General features: G+C 38.2%; 1 protein-coding gene across 1 annotated transcript in view; it reads left to right on the top strand.

Annotated features, from left to right (window-relative positions):
- The window catches only part of LOC109060054 (neurite extension and migration factor-like), a 62,376-nt gene extending 51,098 nt beyond the window's left edge, over positions 1 to 11,278 (top strand). Inside the window, 2 exon segments of the mRNA XM_019077204.2 lie at positions 3,869 to 4,047; positions 4,050 to 11,278. Coding sequence (XP_018932749.2) covers positions 3,869 to 4,047; positions 4,050 to 7,745 — 3,875 coding nt within the window. The 3' untranslated portion in view covers positions 7,746 to 11,278.
- The last annotated feature ends 3,775 nt before the right edge of the window (positions 11,279 to 15,053 follow it).

The following is a 15,053-nucleotide window of genomic DNA, read 5'->3' as shown; positions in this document are numbered from 1 at the left end:
ATATTTGAAAAGCAAAACTGGCTTATAATCATATTCATGTTCCAATTTCACCATCTGTGTTCCTCTTACAGTAATGTAGTTATTGAGGTTTGTGTGTAGCTCAAGGCCACATGTGTGGATAATCCAGCACCCGAGAGCTGAAGCTTCTGTAAACACGAATCCCATTTGGGCATATTTTTCCCTCTTCTCTAGTGTAAGTGACCCCAGTCCTAATGCTGCAGCATAGCAGACGATGTTCAGCGAGTCTGGCAGAGGTTATGTGTACTGACACCTGCCAAAAGACCATATGCTCTCCTGTACTTCCCCGTGTGGATTTATGTGATCCGGTCAGTTGTCAACTGATTCGATACATTATCCTAGAAAGGATAACAAGATTTTCCGCATCTGATTCACAGCAAATCCTCAGAGATTCCACATTTATTCTTCATACATGCTGGCTGATTGGTGAACTCCCTGATAATTCATAGCAAAGAGAAAATTAGCTTTCCGTCCGGTGTCAGAAGCAGTTAGTGAGCTTACAACAGCTCCCCATAATGCACCGGTGCAAGCTTAGAGCAGATCTGTTGAACAGCTGAGGATTCTGGACCAACACATAATCAGCATCAGCGCTTCCTCTAAGCGGTGCATGTTCAGATGTCACAACTGTGCAGAAAAAAAAAAGCTAGTAAAATGTGTGGGGAAATAATTGCAGCGTTCAGGTCAACCGCTACAAAGATATTATCACCATATATTAGATTATTAAACATTTCTTGAAATAATATAATAGATCTATTTAAATGCGTCAGTTTGCCATCTGGATTTAGATAAGAAAATACTCAAGATTTTAGGATTGAAACATTAATATGTTTTTGGCATGTTGTGTTTTTGGCAATCGTAACTGTTGCGGTGTGTGGCTTTTAATTTCTCAAACAGCCAGATGATGTCAGAAGATGTACCCATGTCCATATTCCAATATGACAACGTCAAGATTCATCAGGCTCAAACTGTGAGAGACTGGCCACCACAGAGTCCTGACCTAAACACCATTGAAAGTCTTTGGGATGTGCTGAAGTCGACACTAATATTTCACTGGACTGCCTTTATATGTGACCCTGGAGCACAAAACCAGTCAAAAGGGTAAAGTTTTCAAAATTAAGATTTATACAGCATCTGAAAGCGGAATAAATAAGATTTCCATTGATGTATGTTTTGTTAAGAGGACAATATTTGGCTGAGAAACAACTATTTGAAAATCTGGAATCTGAGGGTGCAAAAAAATCTAAAAATTGAGAAAATCACCTTTAATGTTGTTCAAATGAAGTTCTTAGCAATGCATATTACTAAACAAAAAATTAAGTTTTGATATATTTACAGTAGGATATTTACAAAATATCTTCATGAAACATGATCTTTACTTAATTTTAATGATTTTTGGCATAAAAGAAAAATCTATATTTTTGACCCATACAATGTATTTTTGGCTATTGCTACAAATATACCCCAGCGACTTATATACCCCAAAACTCTGGTTTTGTGCTCCAGAGTCACATATTTGATAACATCGTGTTTTCGTTGCTGCCATTGTTTCAACAACATCATGCAACATCACAGCATTTATTTACATCACGAGTTGCATTAATTTTTGAGATCTTGTATTGACAATTGTAGAGTTGAAGCACTCTGTAAAGTCGACTCAGCACATCCTAAAGACTTTCAATAGGGTTGAGCTCAGGACTCTGTGGTGGCCAGTTTATACATAAAAATGATTCCTCATGCTCACTGAACCACTATTTCACAATTTGAGCTTGAATCTTGACATTGTCATCCTAGAATATATACGCCGTATTTGTTCTGACATGGTTCTTTTGAGAAATGAAAAGCTACACTCCGCAACAGTAAGGGTTAAAAGAATTGGTGCACAGCATATAACATGCCAGAAACATATTAATCACAGCAATAATGATACAATCCAAGACTTTTCAGTATTTGCTAATTTATAACCAAATGGTGTTTTTTATATTATATTATACTATACAGTGTATTATATTATATTATATTATATTATATTATATTATATTATATTATATTATATTATATTATATTATATTATATTATATTTTTTTCTCTGTAGCCAAAAATTATGACAAACATTATGGTTGTCACAAACATTCTCAGTTTAATTTCTTCAATTTGTTTTTATTATATTCAATTATATTATATTATTATTGAACTGTTGTGCATTACATTTTTTAAATGAGTTTTTAATAGAATTTAAAAAGAATGGCAAAGTTAACAGCACTGTTAACATTTTCTTAGTTAACCTAAATGTGCTTCATTTAGTATCTTCTGAATTAATAGCGTGTTGATTTAATCATGATATAAAAAGAATTTAATTACATGAAGGGCCAAATAAAATGGAGATATCACCTTAAAGGCACAAGTTGCAACTGCATGATGTAATCACTTCTACTAAGTATGCACAACACTTCTATAATATAAGATTTTTTCTGAATCAATCATTAATCAATCAGTTTTTTTTTATTTTTTTATTTTTTTTTTTTTATTATAGCTAAATCTTTTACATCCACATTTATTACGCTATGTGGGAAAATAATAAAGGTGGCATATATGGCACAAAACAGATGTTTAGATAAAAGGAAACAAAAGTTTTAGAAACTTAACAATTTGTAGCTCAAGTGAGCACAAAATCTAGAAATCTAGCCTCATATCTCTAATACACTTTCTGTTTCATTATTAACTGTTGATTTTAAAAAGGAAAAAAAGCTCATCCTATGTACTTTCTTAATTAATTGCGTGATTCATCAGTGAATGTTTTTCTAAAAAAAAAAAAAAAAAAAAATATTATATAATCTTTCATCTAAATGTAATAACTTTTTTTTAAAAATAATATTTTCCAATTATATCAACACCCATGATCCAATCAAATTCAGATGGTACTTATTTAGGCCCCATTTACACTGCATGGTTCAAGTGACCCAATTCCGATTTTTTCCTCTCATGTGGCACAGATCAGATATGACCGGTGAACGTGCAAGCAGGAAAAAACCGCATGGATTCCGATTTTTCTCAGATCGGATTCAGGCCTCATTCATATGTGGTAATAAATCGGATATGAATCGGATACGTGCATTTGCGTGTGCCATGTAAGCAGACAAATCGGATATTCCCCAGTAAAATGCGAGTCGTACGTCATTAAAAAAGTGACGTCAACTCAGGTGGACCACCACCAACTGAGATCACATGACTTACTATAGGCGCGATGGAGGACGAAGGATACACACAGTGGAGCAATGCCAAGGTTTCATGTCTTTTAAGTCTTTGGGGCGAAGAGACAGTGCAGGCAAAAATGCAGGGTTGTTACAGAAATAAATCCGTGTTTGAAGACATTTCACGAGATATGGGGAGGCACGGTTTAAGCGCTTTTTTCTCCGCCGCGCCGTACGAAACCAATGTTTTGCTGATTTTTTTGTTTGACTTTTCAAAATATTGGGGAAAGCAAACACTGTATAATATTATTTGCATCTGCATCCATTGTATTTCGTGCTGTTTTACTTCCTTTTCCGAGTCAGAACGTCGAAGTTTGGTAGTTTCAGCAGTGTATAGTGTAAATGCAAAATCGGATACGGGTCACTTTTAAAAGATGATGTAAGCGGTCGTCAAAAAAATCGGATATAGTCAGAAAATCGGATTTGGGCATCAAGACCTGCTGTGTAAATGCAGCCTTAGGTACCACTGTTTCAATTATGTCGCATCACAACAAATGTAAATGCATTGCAGTGGTCTTTAAAATGTTATTATTGTATATGCAATGGGTAATTGTGGTATTTAATAATATATTAAATGATTAATATTGTTTTTCTTTGTCTAGGAGACGACTCGTTCTGCCTTATTGCTAAATTGGCCTTAAAGAAGCACCACTTACCACGAACACTGTCAACACGGACTCCTTCAGCAACTGATGAGTCCTCAAACCACACGATATCCCTCACACCCTGTGCTTTCAAGGGCTTGAGCCCACTAGGCATTTCCAAGAACGCAGTCAGTGTCATTTCACCATGATTGAACCCGCGAGCATTCCTGGGCTCACACAGGACTGTTTGATTCAGCAGAGTCGCACCTGTCCCAGCTGCTTCATTGAGACCAAGGATATGTCGAATGTAGAGGCTAGTATCAACCTCAAAATGGCTGACATGAACAGAGATTACAGCACCTGCCCTGTCTCTGATATTAACATGCAATGCATGAGCACGAGTGAGACGGGAAGTTACGGAGACCAGCTCCTCTCGGATCAGCTTTTGAGCTTTCCTGTCCCCAAAACTCAGCTAGTGGAGAAGAAGGACATGGAGAAAACAGACTTGGATGATGTGGCCTCCAAAAATCTGTATGAGGGCCTGCTGTTAGACAAGTGCAACGGAGAGGATGGTTTGCTTACTAATTCAAATCAGGACTGGGGCTACTTCGAGTCCTTCATTAGTGAGAGTAAGATGGAACTGCTGGATCTCTGCTCCAAGAACGAGCTATCTGTAAATCTCTTCACTGAGGAGGACGTGGACAATTACATGTTTGATGATGATGATGACTCCACTCTGAGCAGCGACGTGTGCTCGTTGAAGATCCGTTATGAATCCTTCCAGGACAACATGAGGGACAAAACCAATGTTCTTCAAGAAGAAACCCAGTTCAACTTTTTCCCAAGTGTCTTGGTAAATTGCACCAAGAAAGAGGGTGGTGTGTTAAAACGAGTTATGGATGAGCTACCCCCTAAATCAGAGGAGCTTGGATTTCAAAATGACTGCAAAGAGGATGAAAATGACTGCTCCGTAGAGCAGACACCTGATTACAGCCCCAAAATGAACTACTTTATTGATTCAAGCAACTCAGCTGATGACTCAGGGGACTATAGTGATGACAGCTCCTCCACCGTTTCCTCTTTTGACACCTTCCAAGACAACAGGCCTAAAAACCTGTTCTCACGAAAAAACGCAAGCTGCTCCAACCATCTGAACTATGGATTGCGGGCTAAGAGAAAAGTAAGGTATAGTGATGACTACTTGTATTATGTTGAGTCCACCGAAGGAGAAAGAAACATTGAAAAGCGAGAGAAACCACCAATTGGTCCAAAGCAAGAAGAGGATCTTGACTGGTGCCCTAAAAAGAGACGAAAATACTCTCGCAAGGATCCACCTGTAATAATCAAATACATTATCGTCAACAGGTTCAAAGGAGAGAAATGCATGGCTGTGAAGCTAGGCAGAATCGATTCAGCCGACACGATGGTAAGCTTAAATGAGGATACAATCAACAAATATGAGAAGCTTGCACCTCTGAAAGATTTCTGGCAGGAGAAACAGAGAGAAAGAGAGGAACAGCTTAAGCTGGCAGCAGGAGATAAACACAGTTCTCACCACCATGCCTTTAGTTCCAGTCCCGCCAAAAGGAAACACAAGCTAGCACACAGAATCAGAATTCAGAGAATTCAAACTGTGGAGCAATCACCTAACACGCAGGGCCCCTTTGCCTCTGATCCCAGGCAGGAGGTTGCTTCTACAGATGAAGCTGCCTCCATGGGAATGCCATTAACAATAGCCACCAGCTGTGCAAGCACATTAGACCCAAATGACATCATAGACACTGCCACCCGGAAGAGCAGATCACAAGAGAGGGCGGAAAGGAGAATAGGGAATAAAATATTCAGAATACAGAAATTCAGAAGTGAAGCCAGACTCAAGAGCAAGAAAATGAGAGACCTTGTGGAGAATAGCAAGAGCGTGACAGACCTGACAGAAGTTTGCTCGTTGCAGAAAAATATGGACACAGTAGGAGGTGCTGAAGATAAAAACGTCAGCCCAGCTGCACACAGTACCCATTTGTGTGAGAGTCAAACGGCTAATGCCACTGAAAAATTTGCTTTTGTGTCTATCACCTGCTCCCCTAACAAAGAGGCATCATCTGAGAATGTGGCAGCAAGTGTTTCCGTTATCCCGGGTGGCTATCTGCAAACGTTGCTAGAAGCCTCTGATTCTTCAGGTAGCACTGGTATCCCGTTTTATGCCCAGCAGACCCAACACTCTCTGGACCTCTCTTTGGAAAAGCAGCAATTCACCTCAATGCAGCTAGCGCAAAGTTGTGTTCTTTCCCCACCATCAGAATCAGAGCTCCAACAGTCACCCCAGAATTGTCCAACTCTTGCCCAGATGTGGCACCCCCAGCTTGGTCCCAACCAGCAGTTTGCAGCTGCAGATATTGCTGAATCTGCGATCCAACCCAACAGCTTCGCTGGAGAGATGGCTATGCCATTGTCTGAAAGTCTGACCGTGTCAGGCTACAGCCAGCTGAGTCTGGAGAGCAACAGAATGCTTTATGCAAAGAATTACATGCCTGAGCAGCCACTGCCCCCTGATCCTGAGTTTCAGGCTCGTCAGGGGCAGCCACAGTTTCAAAGAGCCACACTGCACACCAACAACGGCCAGCTCATCAGTTTTGACTCAGTTGGCTCGCTGTCAGCTACTTCTAGCAATTACAGCTCTCTGAGGCTTAAGTCCTGCGAGAAAGATGGCGAGGATGATGTGAACGAGAACTTTCTTGCCCACTGCAGTCCCAAACTGGTGATTCAGCAGAGTATTGATGCAATCACACCCCTGAGGGAGTCCACAGACTTGCTGGATATCTCCAACTTCACTCCAGATAAATTCAGACACACATCATTGTCAGAACTCTCTCCCCCAGAGACGCCTAATTTATCCCCTCAAGTTGTGGGCTGTGAGATGAAGATAGTTGGGAAGGCTGGTGATCTCCAGGATGGAGCTAAGATGCCATGCACCAAAGACGTGGACTGGAACTGCAAAATGATCGAGCAGGAAGATCTAGATAGATATTCAGTAGATGGTCACGATTATCAATTGCACATTTTCAATGGCGAAGACAACTTAAGCCTGGGGATGAAAGAAAAAAATCTAACTTTTGATGGTGATATGATGAGTGCAATCAAGGGGACTAAGGAAAAGAGGAAAAATAGCAACAAACAAACTACAGGGCAGGGTACCAAAAAAAGCAAAGCCCCAAGAGCTCCAAAAACAGAGAAGGGCAAAGTTCCACGTCAGACTTCACGAGCATCGAAAAAGTTAAAGGCTTTACTGGATGAGAAGGGTGGCAAAGGCCAGACTGAGGGCATTGCTCATCCGCTGAAGGACAGAGGCTCTGATGAATGGACAGGAATAGGTTGTTCAGAGAGCAAATGTCAAGTCCACGATGACCAGCGAGAGTTTGAAGAGCCATCCAACATCTTGTCAAATATTGTCTCAGGGATGGCTGAAGTACAGAAATTCATGATGGCCTCTGTTGAGCCAATATGGGGCCCTACAGCAAATATCTGCCTGCCCTCAGAGGCTAACAGCCTCAAGTTAAAGACTCTCAAAATCCTTGCAGGAACTTCATCCGACCCCAAGAAGAAAGGCAGTTTGGCTACTGGGGGCACAAAAGGCAGAAAAGGTGGGAATAAAGCTGGCAAAAACCAGGCAAAGTTCAATGCCTCCTTACCTTTTTCCCCTCAGTTGGCTTTGGGCTGCAACATGTTCGATAAGCCTAACCTTGGCGTTCCTGGTATAAATGGGCCCGCGCACAAAAAGATGTACCGTCACAAAACCAGTGCAAAATTTCCTCGGATTGAACATCTAAAGGAAACACGACCTGAACGAGACCCAAATAAAGACATATCATTAATGGCTTCTTTTGAGAAACTGAGGTAATATTTTATATCTAGCTGCTGATGCACGATCCTCACTTTCCCACTTCCTCCTCATTTCTTGACATACCTACACTGACTCAAGACCAGAGATGCATGGAATTATGTTATCCTTTAGTACCCCCTCCTTGTTTTTGCCCCCGAAGAGGATATTGATCTTGCATGAGAAACTTCTTGTACTCGCAAACTACCTATTGATTGATTGTGTAAGGCTTGATTGAGATTTTAAATGACCGTGGCTGCATTTTCTTCTGTATTCTTGTTTTTGCTATTTTTTCCCCCTTGCAGTTGCTGAATAGTTTTTGTCTGAAGAAAAGGAAAAAAAAAACTTTGATAAGTGCAAATTCTCTTTTTGGACCCTTTTTGTTCATTTCTCAGTGAATCTTGCTGCCCTTATGTAATTATATTTCTCTCTTCAAAGATGTAGCTATTATAAAGTGTCTTTGTGGGAAACAAGCTCCCCCTTTTGATTATGTATGCTGAAACAGATGCCCTCCTCTCTTTTTATCCATTTACTCCCTGACTTTTTTTAAGTGTGAAATGCTCAGCCCCTTGTTTAGGATAACAACATCCTTGGCAGATCCCTAAACATTAACAGCACACAATGGGACTGCTCTGTATTGAAGACATATCAGATTAATGTTGTTTTCTTACTGTTGGAATGTACTCATGATTTTCTCTTATCTACTATGCTTTTTACAGGAGTTGTACTGGAAATTGTCTTAGAGGGACATTTCTATGCCATGGAAATCCCAAAACGCTTAATTTTTGTTTTCTTTTTTATGCTTTCGTTTATAATAATAATTATGATAATAATGATATTGATTATTGACTGAAATAATATATTGCTACTAACAGATTATTATTATTATTTAGTATCACTGTACAGAAATGCACTGTTCAAAGAAAAACATGAATTCTATCCGTGTGCCAAATGTAAACTCTCTGTGCACATTAATAATCTGTAAGAATACTGGCTGTTTCTTTTACTATCCTGATGAATGCTGGCTGTCCTCTTTCAAGACTTAACAAGATCCGATGTTTGTTTTTGGTTAGTAATTTAGTTTTCTTTGGGGACCCCACCGTTTGAAGAGCACCTGCAGCTGACAGTGGTACAACCACTTTACCAAAACAACCCTGAACTTTTTTTTTTGTTTTAACTTTTGTCACCTTACTTACCAAATTCAATGTACCTCAGCATTACTACAAAAAGAGAAGCAAATATGTACTCTTATAAACATAGAAGGAAGAAAAATAAGAAAGGTGGACACGGATAATGTTAATTGAGGATGACATCTTTCTGGTATCGGTCAGCAAGCAATCATTTCACAATCTGCTGTAACAGGAACTGTGCCCACAATGTTTTATATTTTGCATATTTGTTGAATGGAGTATTGATGGTTAAGAAACTGTAAAGAATGTCCATTTTACTTTAGCCCACTTTTACACATTTCCCTTACGGCTTCCATAAATGGTTAAGTAGTATCCTGTGCTGACAATTACATCTGAAAACAACAATTATTGTTTTGTTTTTTTTGCCAGTGGTTCTGTTGTGAAACAAAAGTTTTTCAGGGAACATGGTGTTTTGTTTAATTTGTTTTCAGCAACCCAGGCTCATTGAAAATACAAGATTGTGGCGAAGTTTCTGCAATGCGACATTATGTACCTTATTGCATGTTTTGCGGCAGTTTCAGAGTGAAATGTCCAGTGAGTTACGCTAAAATCATGATTAATATGTGACTGTGATATGTTTTTATTATGTTGACACGGGCACATATTTTGGCATTTTTATTATGTTGACACTGGGATGTATTACGACCGTTCAGAATTCAAACGTCCGGGAAGTATCGCTGAAAGGTTAATGCTCTGTTTTGTTGGAAAATAACATGCCCCTACACTAAACCCAACCCTAAACTTACACAAATGCAAAAGTGATAAAAAAAACGCATTCACTGACGCATAGTAGCGTCACAGGATTCGTATTGGAGCGGTTCACCTCACAAGTGCAATGCCGTATCACGTGAGCTACCGAGCAAATCTACTGAGTTAAAAACCCAAACATACGAAGCTGGATATGTGGGGCTAACGTTCAAAAGTTTCCATTTCAAATCACGCAGCTTGTTAAAATAGTTTTGGAGTCATAACACAATATTGTGCAAAGAATTTGTGCGAAAACTAGGCTTTCTAAATCAAAACTCTGGCCCTGTAAATAATTGAGTGTGACAAATAATAAAAGTTGTCAGAGTTTTACTGCCTCTAGTGTTCATTTCAACTGGAAACTGCTTCAATTCATACGTACAGTATAGGTACTGTTTTTGAGTTTTGCAGAAATGTAGGTAGAGGCAAAGTATTTCCAATGAGCCTTGGTAGGTTTTATTAGTGGCAAATTAGTGCTTTAGCGCCCCCTAGGTTTCTGTCACAAATTTCATCTCAATTCATTGTAGCTCGAAAAACTTGAAACCAAATTCGTCCTTTCAAAAGCACTGAATCCATTGGCATTTACCACATATAGATTAAAAGATGACACCTTTGATTTAAAAGAGTTGCTCTAGGAGGATATCTCAGGTAAAGTAATGCCTTACCTATAGCTTTTACCTTAGAAAGATTTCACTCCGTCCCCTTCTGCCTCCAGCCGGCCATGTTAAGCAGCAGCAGGATGATCCCAATGAGGGAACTGCACATGGGCCGCTCGCCCGTCTAGCCTGCCTTCTCTCATTTCTGCCTGTTGTCAACTGAATGTAATTCAAGTTTTCTACAATGTGCCACTGTTAAGCTGCCTCCTCCTACTGGTGCTACGAGGGTTAACTGTATTCACCCAGTAATTATGACACAAGGATTATAAGAAATGAAACCCTATTCCTCTCTTAATGAATGTACGATATATGGTTCTGTTTGATGTATTCTCAACACAATTCTTTGTCATTAATTGGAATTGCTTTTGCCTTTTTGTTGGAGAAATTATTGAGCTTTATAAATATTGTCTAGAGTTGATACCAGAGGGATTCTTAATTAACTCTCGACATCACAAAAATATTGTATATTTTTCTCTGTGCCAATTTGTAAGATATTTTGTAAGTGTATATTTTTCTTAGAAAGTGCTGTGAAGTATTAGTATGTGTGTGTGTGTGTGTGTGTGAGTAACCTTTTTTGTGCCTCTGTAGGCAGTGAAAAGGATGTATAATGACAAGCTTTTGGTTTTAAAAACCAAAATATTAAGAAAAAAAGAGAAAAGGAATAAAAAAAAACCTACATTTTGTTGCAAGTTTTGTAAGAGGAAACTTATCTTGTTGTGAGAGTCTTGTGGTATTGTGGAAAACACATATAGGCAAAAAAGTACAGACAAAAATTGTGAACTATTTGCTGTTTTATAGATTTTCATGTAAATTATTCTTGTATTATTTTATGTTGTATCTGTTGCAAAGGTTTTAAATATTTGTGAACAAGCCTGTATGGTGAACTGTAATATTGGTAACTTGCTGAGTTTTGTAATAATGTTTATGGAGTACATATACAAATTAAAAGGAGATTTTGAATGCTGCCTTTTGAATGTTGTCACATTTCTTCCATCAGTTTACACTGTTAATGCCTGAATTAAATGTCAACAAAGATGATAGTAGCTGATGCTATTACTTTTCTTAGTGCAATTAAGGAAGTATATTTATAAACTGGTTATATCCACACTTAGCATTTAATGTGTCATTCCATGTGCTACATATCCACACACACACACACGTTACTTAACAATCTATATGGGGACATTCCATAGACATAATGGATGGTTTTTATACTGCACAGACCGTATATTCTATTGCCCTGCACCAACCCTACACATAAACCTAACCCTTACAGAAAACTTTCTGCATTTTTAAACCAGTTTTACAAATGAGGACGTCCCCGAAAGGAGGTTTGTGGATATTTTCTCAGGTTAAGCTCACTTTTGGGTACAAATTTGTCCCCAGAATATGGTTAAGTAGGTACACACACACACACACAAGCATTTAATGCCTGAATGGTAATATGGCATGAATTAGGGTTCAATAAAATGTTCAACTTTGTCTGTAATCTCAACTGTCATCATTACAGTGACTGAAACTGGTTGTTATATAGTAGTTTTGCAAGAACCTCAGACACTTTAATCTTCTGAGATACAGATGATACAAACAGTGTATTAGCATACAGACATCCGTTTCCACATCTCACGGAGAGATGAAAACTATTTTCTCACCTTTTTCGCATCTGTTCCTTTTCGTAAACCTCCTTCCCTTCACTCAATAGCATAATATTATGTTCTACATGAATGCAAGCGATATTCAGTCATGTTTGGTGTCATCTGAATTGTCTCGAATGGTCTCATCTTAGTAAAAGGCATTTCAGTTCCTAAGAGTTAGAGATGTTTTGCTCACTGTAAAGGGTGTGTCATTTCCCAGTGTCTTTCATGAAAATCAACATCTGTCCCCAAAAGGTGTAAACTCAACATGTCTAGGCCTTGATCAATACAAATTCCAATTGTTAGTTCCTGTCTCCATTTGAGGATGTTTGTCTTGGTCTGAGTACAGTTGCAAGAAGATCGGGACGATTCACAGTGTGGAGCGCATCCATATACTCCATGCTATGTATTTTTCTGAGGTATGCATATTTTACTCTTAGATTTATCTTTGAGAATTTGATGTATTGATTATCTCTGATTTGACTATATAATTGGCATGATACAATAATAAATAGTCACATTTTCTATTATTCTGACTGAAATTATTTTCTTAAGCAGATTAAGAGAAGGCGTATGTTTCAGCGAATCTGCGTCCAGGGTTAAGTAGAGTTTCTCAGGTTAGATGGAGCACGGGGCACATCAGGTGAGATTCTAGATTTCTGACTAGCTGCTTGACTTTAACTATGGGGGGCAAGACAAAATACTACTGGGGTACTAGTAAGCATGGTTCAGCATACTTCATAGTGCTAGCCACAACCTCTGGTTCTTGTCTCAGCTTTATTCAAATTGTTATATAATTAGATTAGCTATAGGGGGCTAGATAAAAATACTGAAATATAGGCAAGCATGGGGCGGCATATTTCATAGTGCTAGCCATATCCTCTGATAACCAAGTACGTTGTTGCATAGGTGACTTTAGGGGGCTAAACAGAACAGCTATTTAAAGAATGGCAAGCATGAGGCAGCCTATTAAACAGTAGCCATAACCTCTAACTAATGATCAGACTCGAGAGTTTGTGACCTTGAGGTCCGTGTAAAGCGCAGACGCGAGACACTCTGAGCGACACAGATTCCTAATGAACGAGTAAAATATAAAGTAAAGAGTTCACCAGAATAATCAAATGTCGGAAGAAGAAGAATTAGAAATGGACAAACAACCAATCTGCATTTTAATCTAAATTTGAGGTCAAAATAAAATGTCAGATCAGAATTTATTTTAAATTAAATTACTTAGCGCACCGAAAAGAGCGAACATGCAGGAAGGCTTCAGCGCTCTGCGTTGATCTCTGTGGGAGTCCGTCAATCACTTTAGCAGGTGCTTCATCAAGCTCTCCTAATAAAATAAGCCTTTCCTTTACATACCTGTTTATTTACATTCATTATCTTCATAGGAAGAGATGAAAATCTTAAATCCACATGCACTGATAAAGATACTGCCTCTAACTTTCCTGTACAATGCTTTGAGCCATTAGTTTGATTAGACACTCAGTCTATGACTCTAACAATAAAAGATATGGAAAGAGTTTTTTCCACTTTTTCTTTTTAGTTGATAAGCCCATTTGTATTGCTATCCTAAAATGCACAATTATTATATTATTTGCATCTTCTGATTTGTATTGTTTTGTCTGGATTCTGACCCACAGATCTGCAACCAATGTTTAGATGGGTCACGACCCACCAGATTGAGAAGTGCTGACTTTGACCTTTTGACCGTCCAGGACAAAGCATAAAAATGAGTTTTGAAGAACAACAAGGCCACCCTGAACTTGGACAGATGGGCTTTTCAAAGGATGATCTATTAGATAACATTAGAAAACCTTACCGTTCCTTTATATGTGTAAAAGCAAAGAAATGAGCACGGCTTAAAACAACCAACATCTCCAAATACTCTTTCTTCTTACTGTCAGAACAAGAGAACTGCATTTACTGGAAGCGGCATTCAGACACTCACGCTTGAACTATTTTGGCGTACATTTTAAATGAATTTACAGTCATAAAACTGTCTGCCGTATGCCTCTGAAACAACTACACTGAACTATGTCTTTGTGTTCAGTTTTAGGAGAAGAAAGTGAATGAAAAAACCTTTTAAATATAACCAGGACAGGGACTGAAAAGCAGGTTTAAGTCACCTCCCTTTTGTCAAGAGCTACTGTTTCTCTTATTTCTTTTCTATATAAAATTCATACATAAAAAAAATAAAAATAATAATATGTGTACTTCCTGATCATGATTATTCAGAGTTCGCCAATATATTGCTTACAACATTATCTAATTACATTATCAAATGCTGACAAAAGCCCGTTCAGAGAGAAAATGCATGTGTGTGTGTGTGTGTGTGTGTGCTGGTATATATGGTTTATGAGGACACAAATATGTATAATGACATGGGTACTACAACGCAAACATGTTTTATGAGGACACTTCCCATGTCCCCATAAAAAAGGCTTAAAAAACATACAAAATGATGTTTTATGAAATTCAAAAATTGGCAGAAGTTTTCTGTGATCAAGTTGATGAAATACTTCCAAATAATAACATCTGACAATCAGGTATGATATAAGTGAAAAATGTTCCCTACAGAATTGGTTAGGATTTTTTTTTTTGTTTTTTTTTTTGCATTTCTACACAATTATTACGGAATCTGGTTGGATGTTCCAGAGTTATTTTATTTTTGACTTGAATTATTCATTATCTTGCAGAAATAACACATTCATAAGGGTGTAATGTGAGCACTAAAACAATGAATAAAACGTTTAGAATGAATTTACAAAGTATGTTAACCTCATAGTAAATCTGTCCGCGAGTTATTATTTTCATTCACCAGAAGAACAAGCCGCTTTTGCTCCTTCCGGCGTCTCTAGCACGATTACATAATAAAAGTTGAGCTCTTTTCATTTTGAAACCCACTATAAATTACAGTTCATCAACGTGCGCGCTTAAAACTGTGTGTCGTCATTTTGGACGAAAATTCATATACATTTCAGTGTTGTTTTGTGCAATATTGAGACTTACCTTTCAGATTAACCTCTTTTACTGTGATCTACAAATGTTACATTTTAAATATACGTATATTCCCTGCAGAGACTGTTCAGACTTTTAAGTTGT

This window comes from Cyprinus carpio, chromosome A14 (assembly GCF_018340385.1).
Source record: "Cyprinus carpio isolate SPL01 chromosome A14, ASM1834038v1, whole genome shotgun sequence".
Lineage (NCBI taxonomy): Eukaryota > Metazoa > Chordata > Actinopteri > Cypriniformes > Cyprinidae > Cyprinus > Cyprinus carpio.
This window is presented reverse-complemented; position numbering and strand designations above follow the sequence as displayed.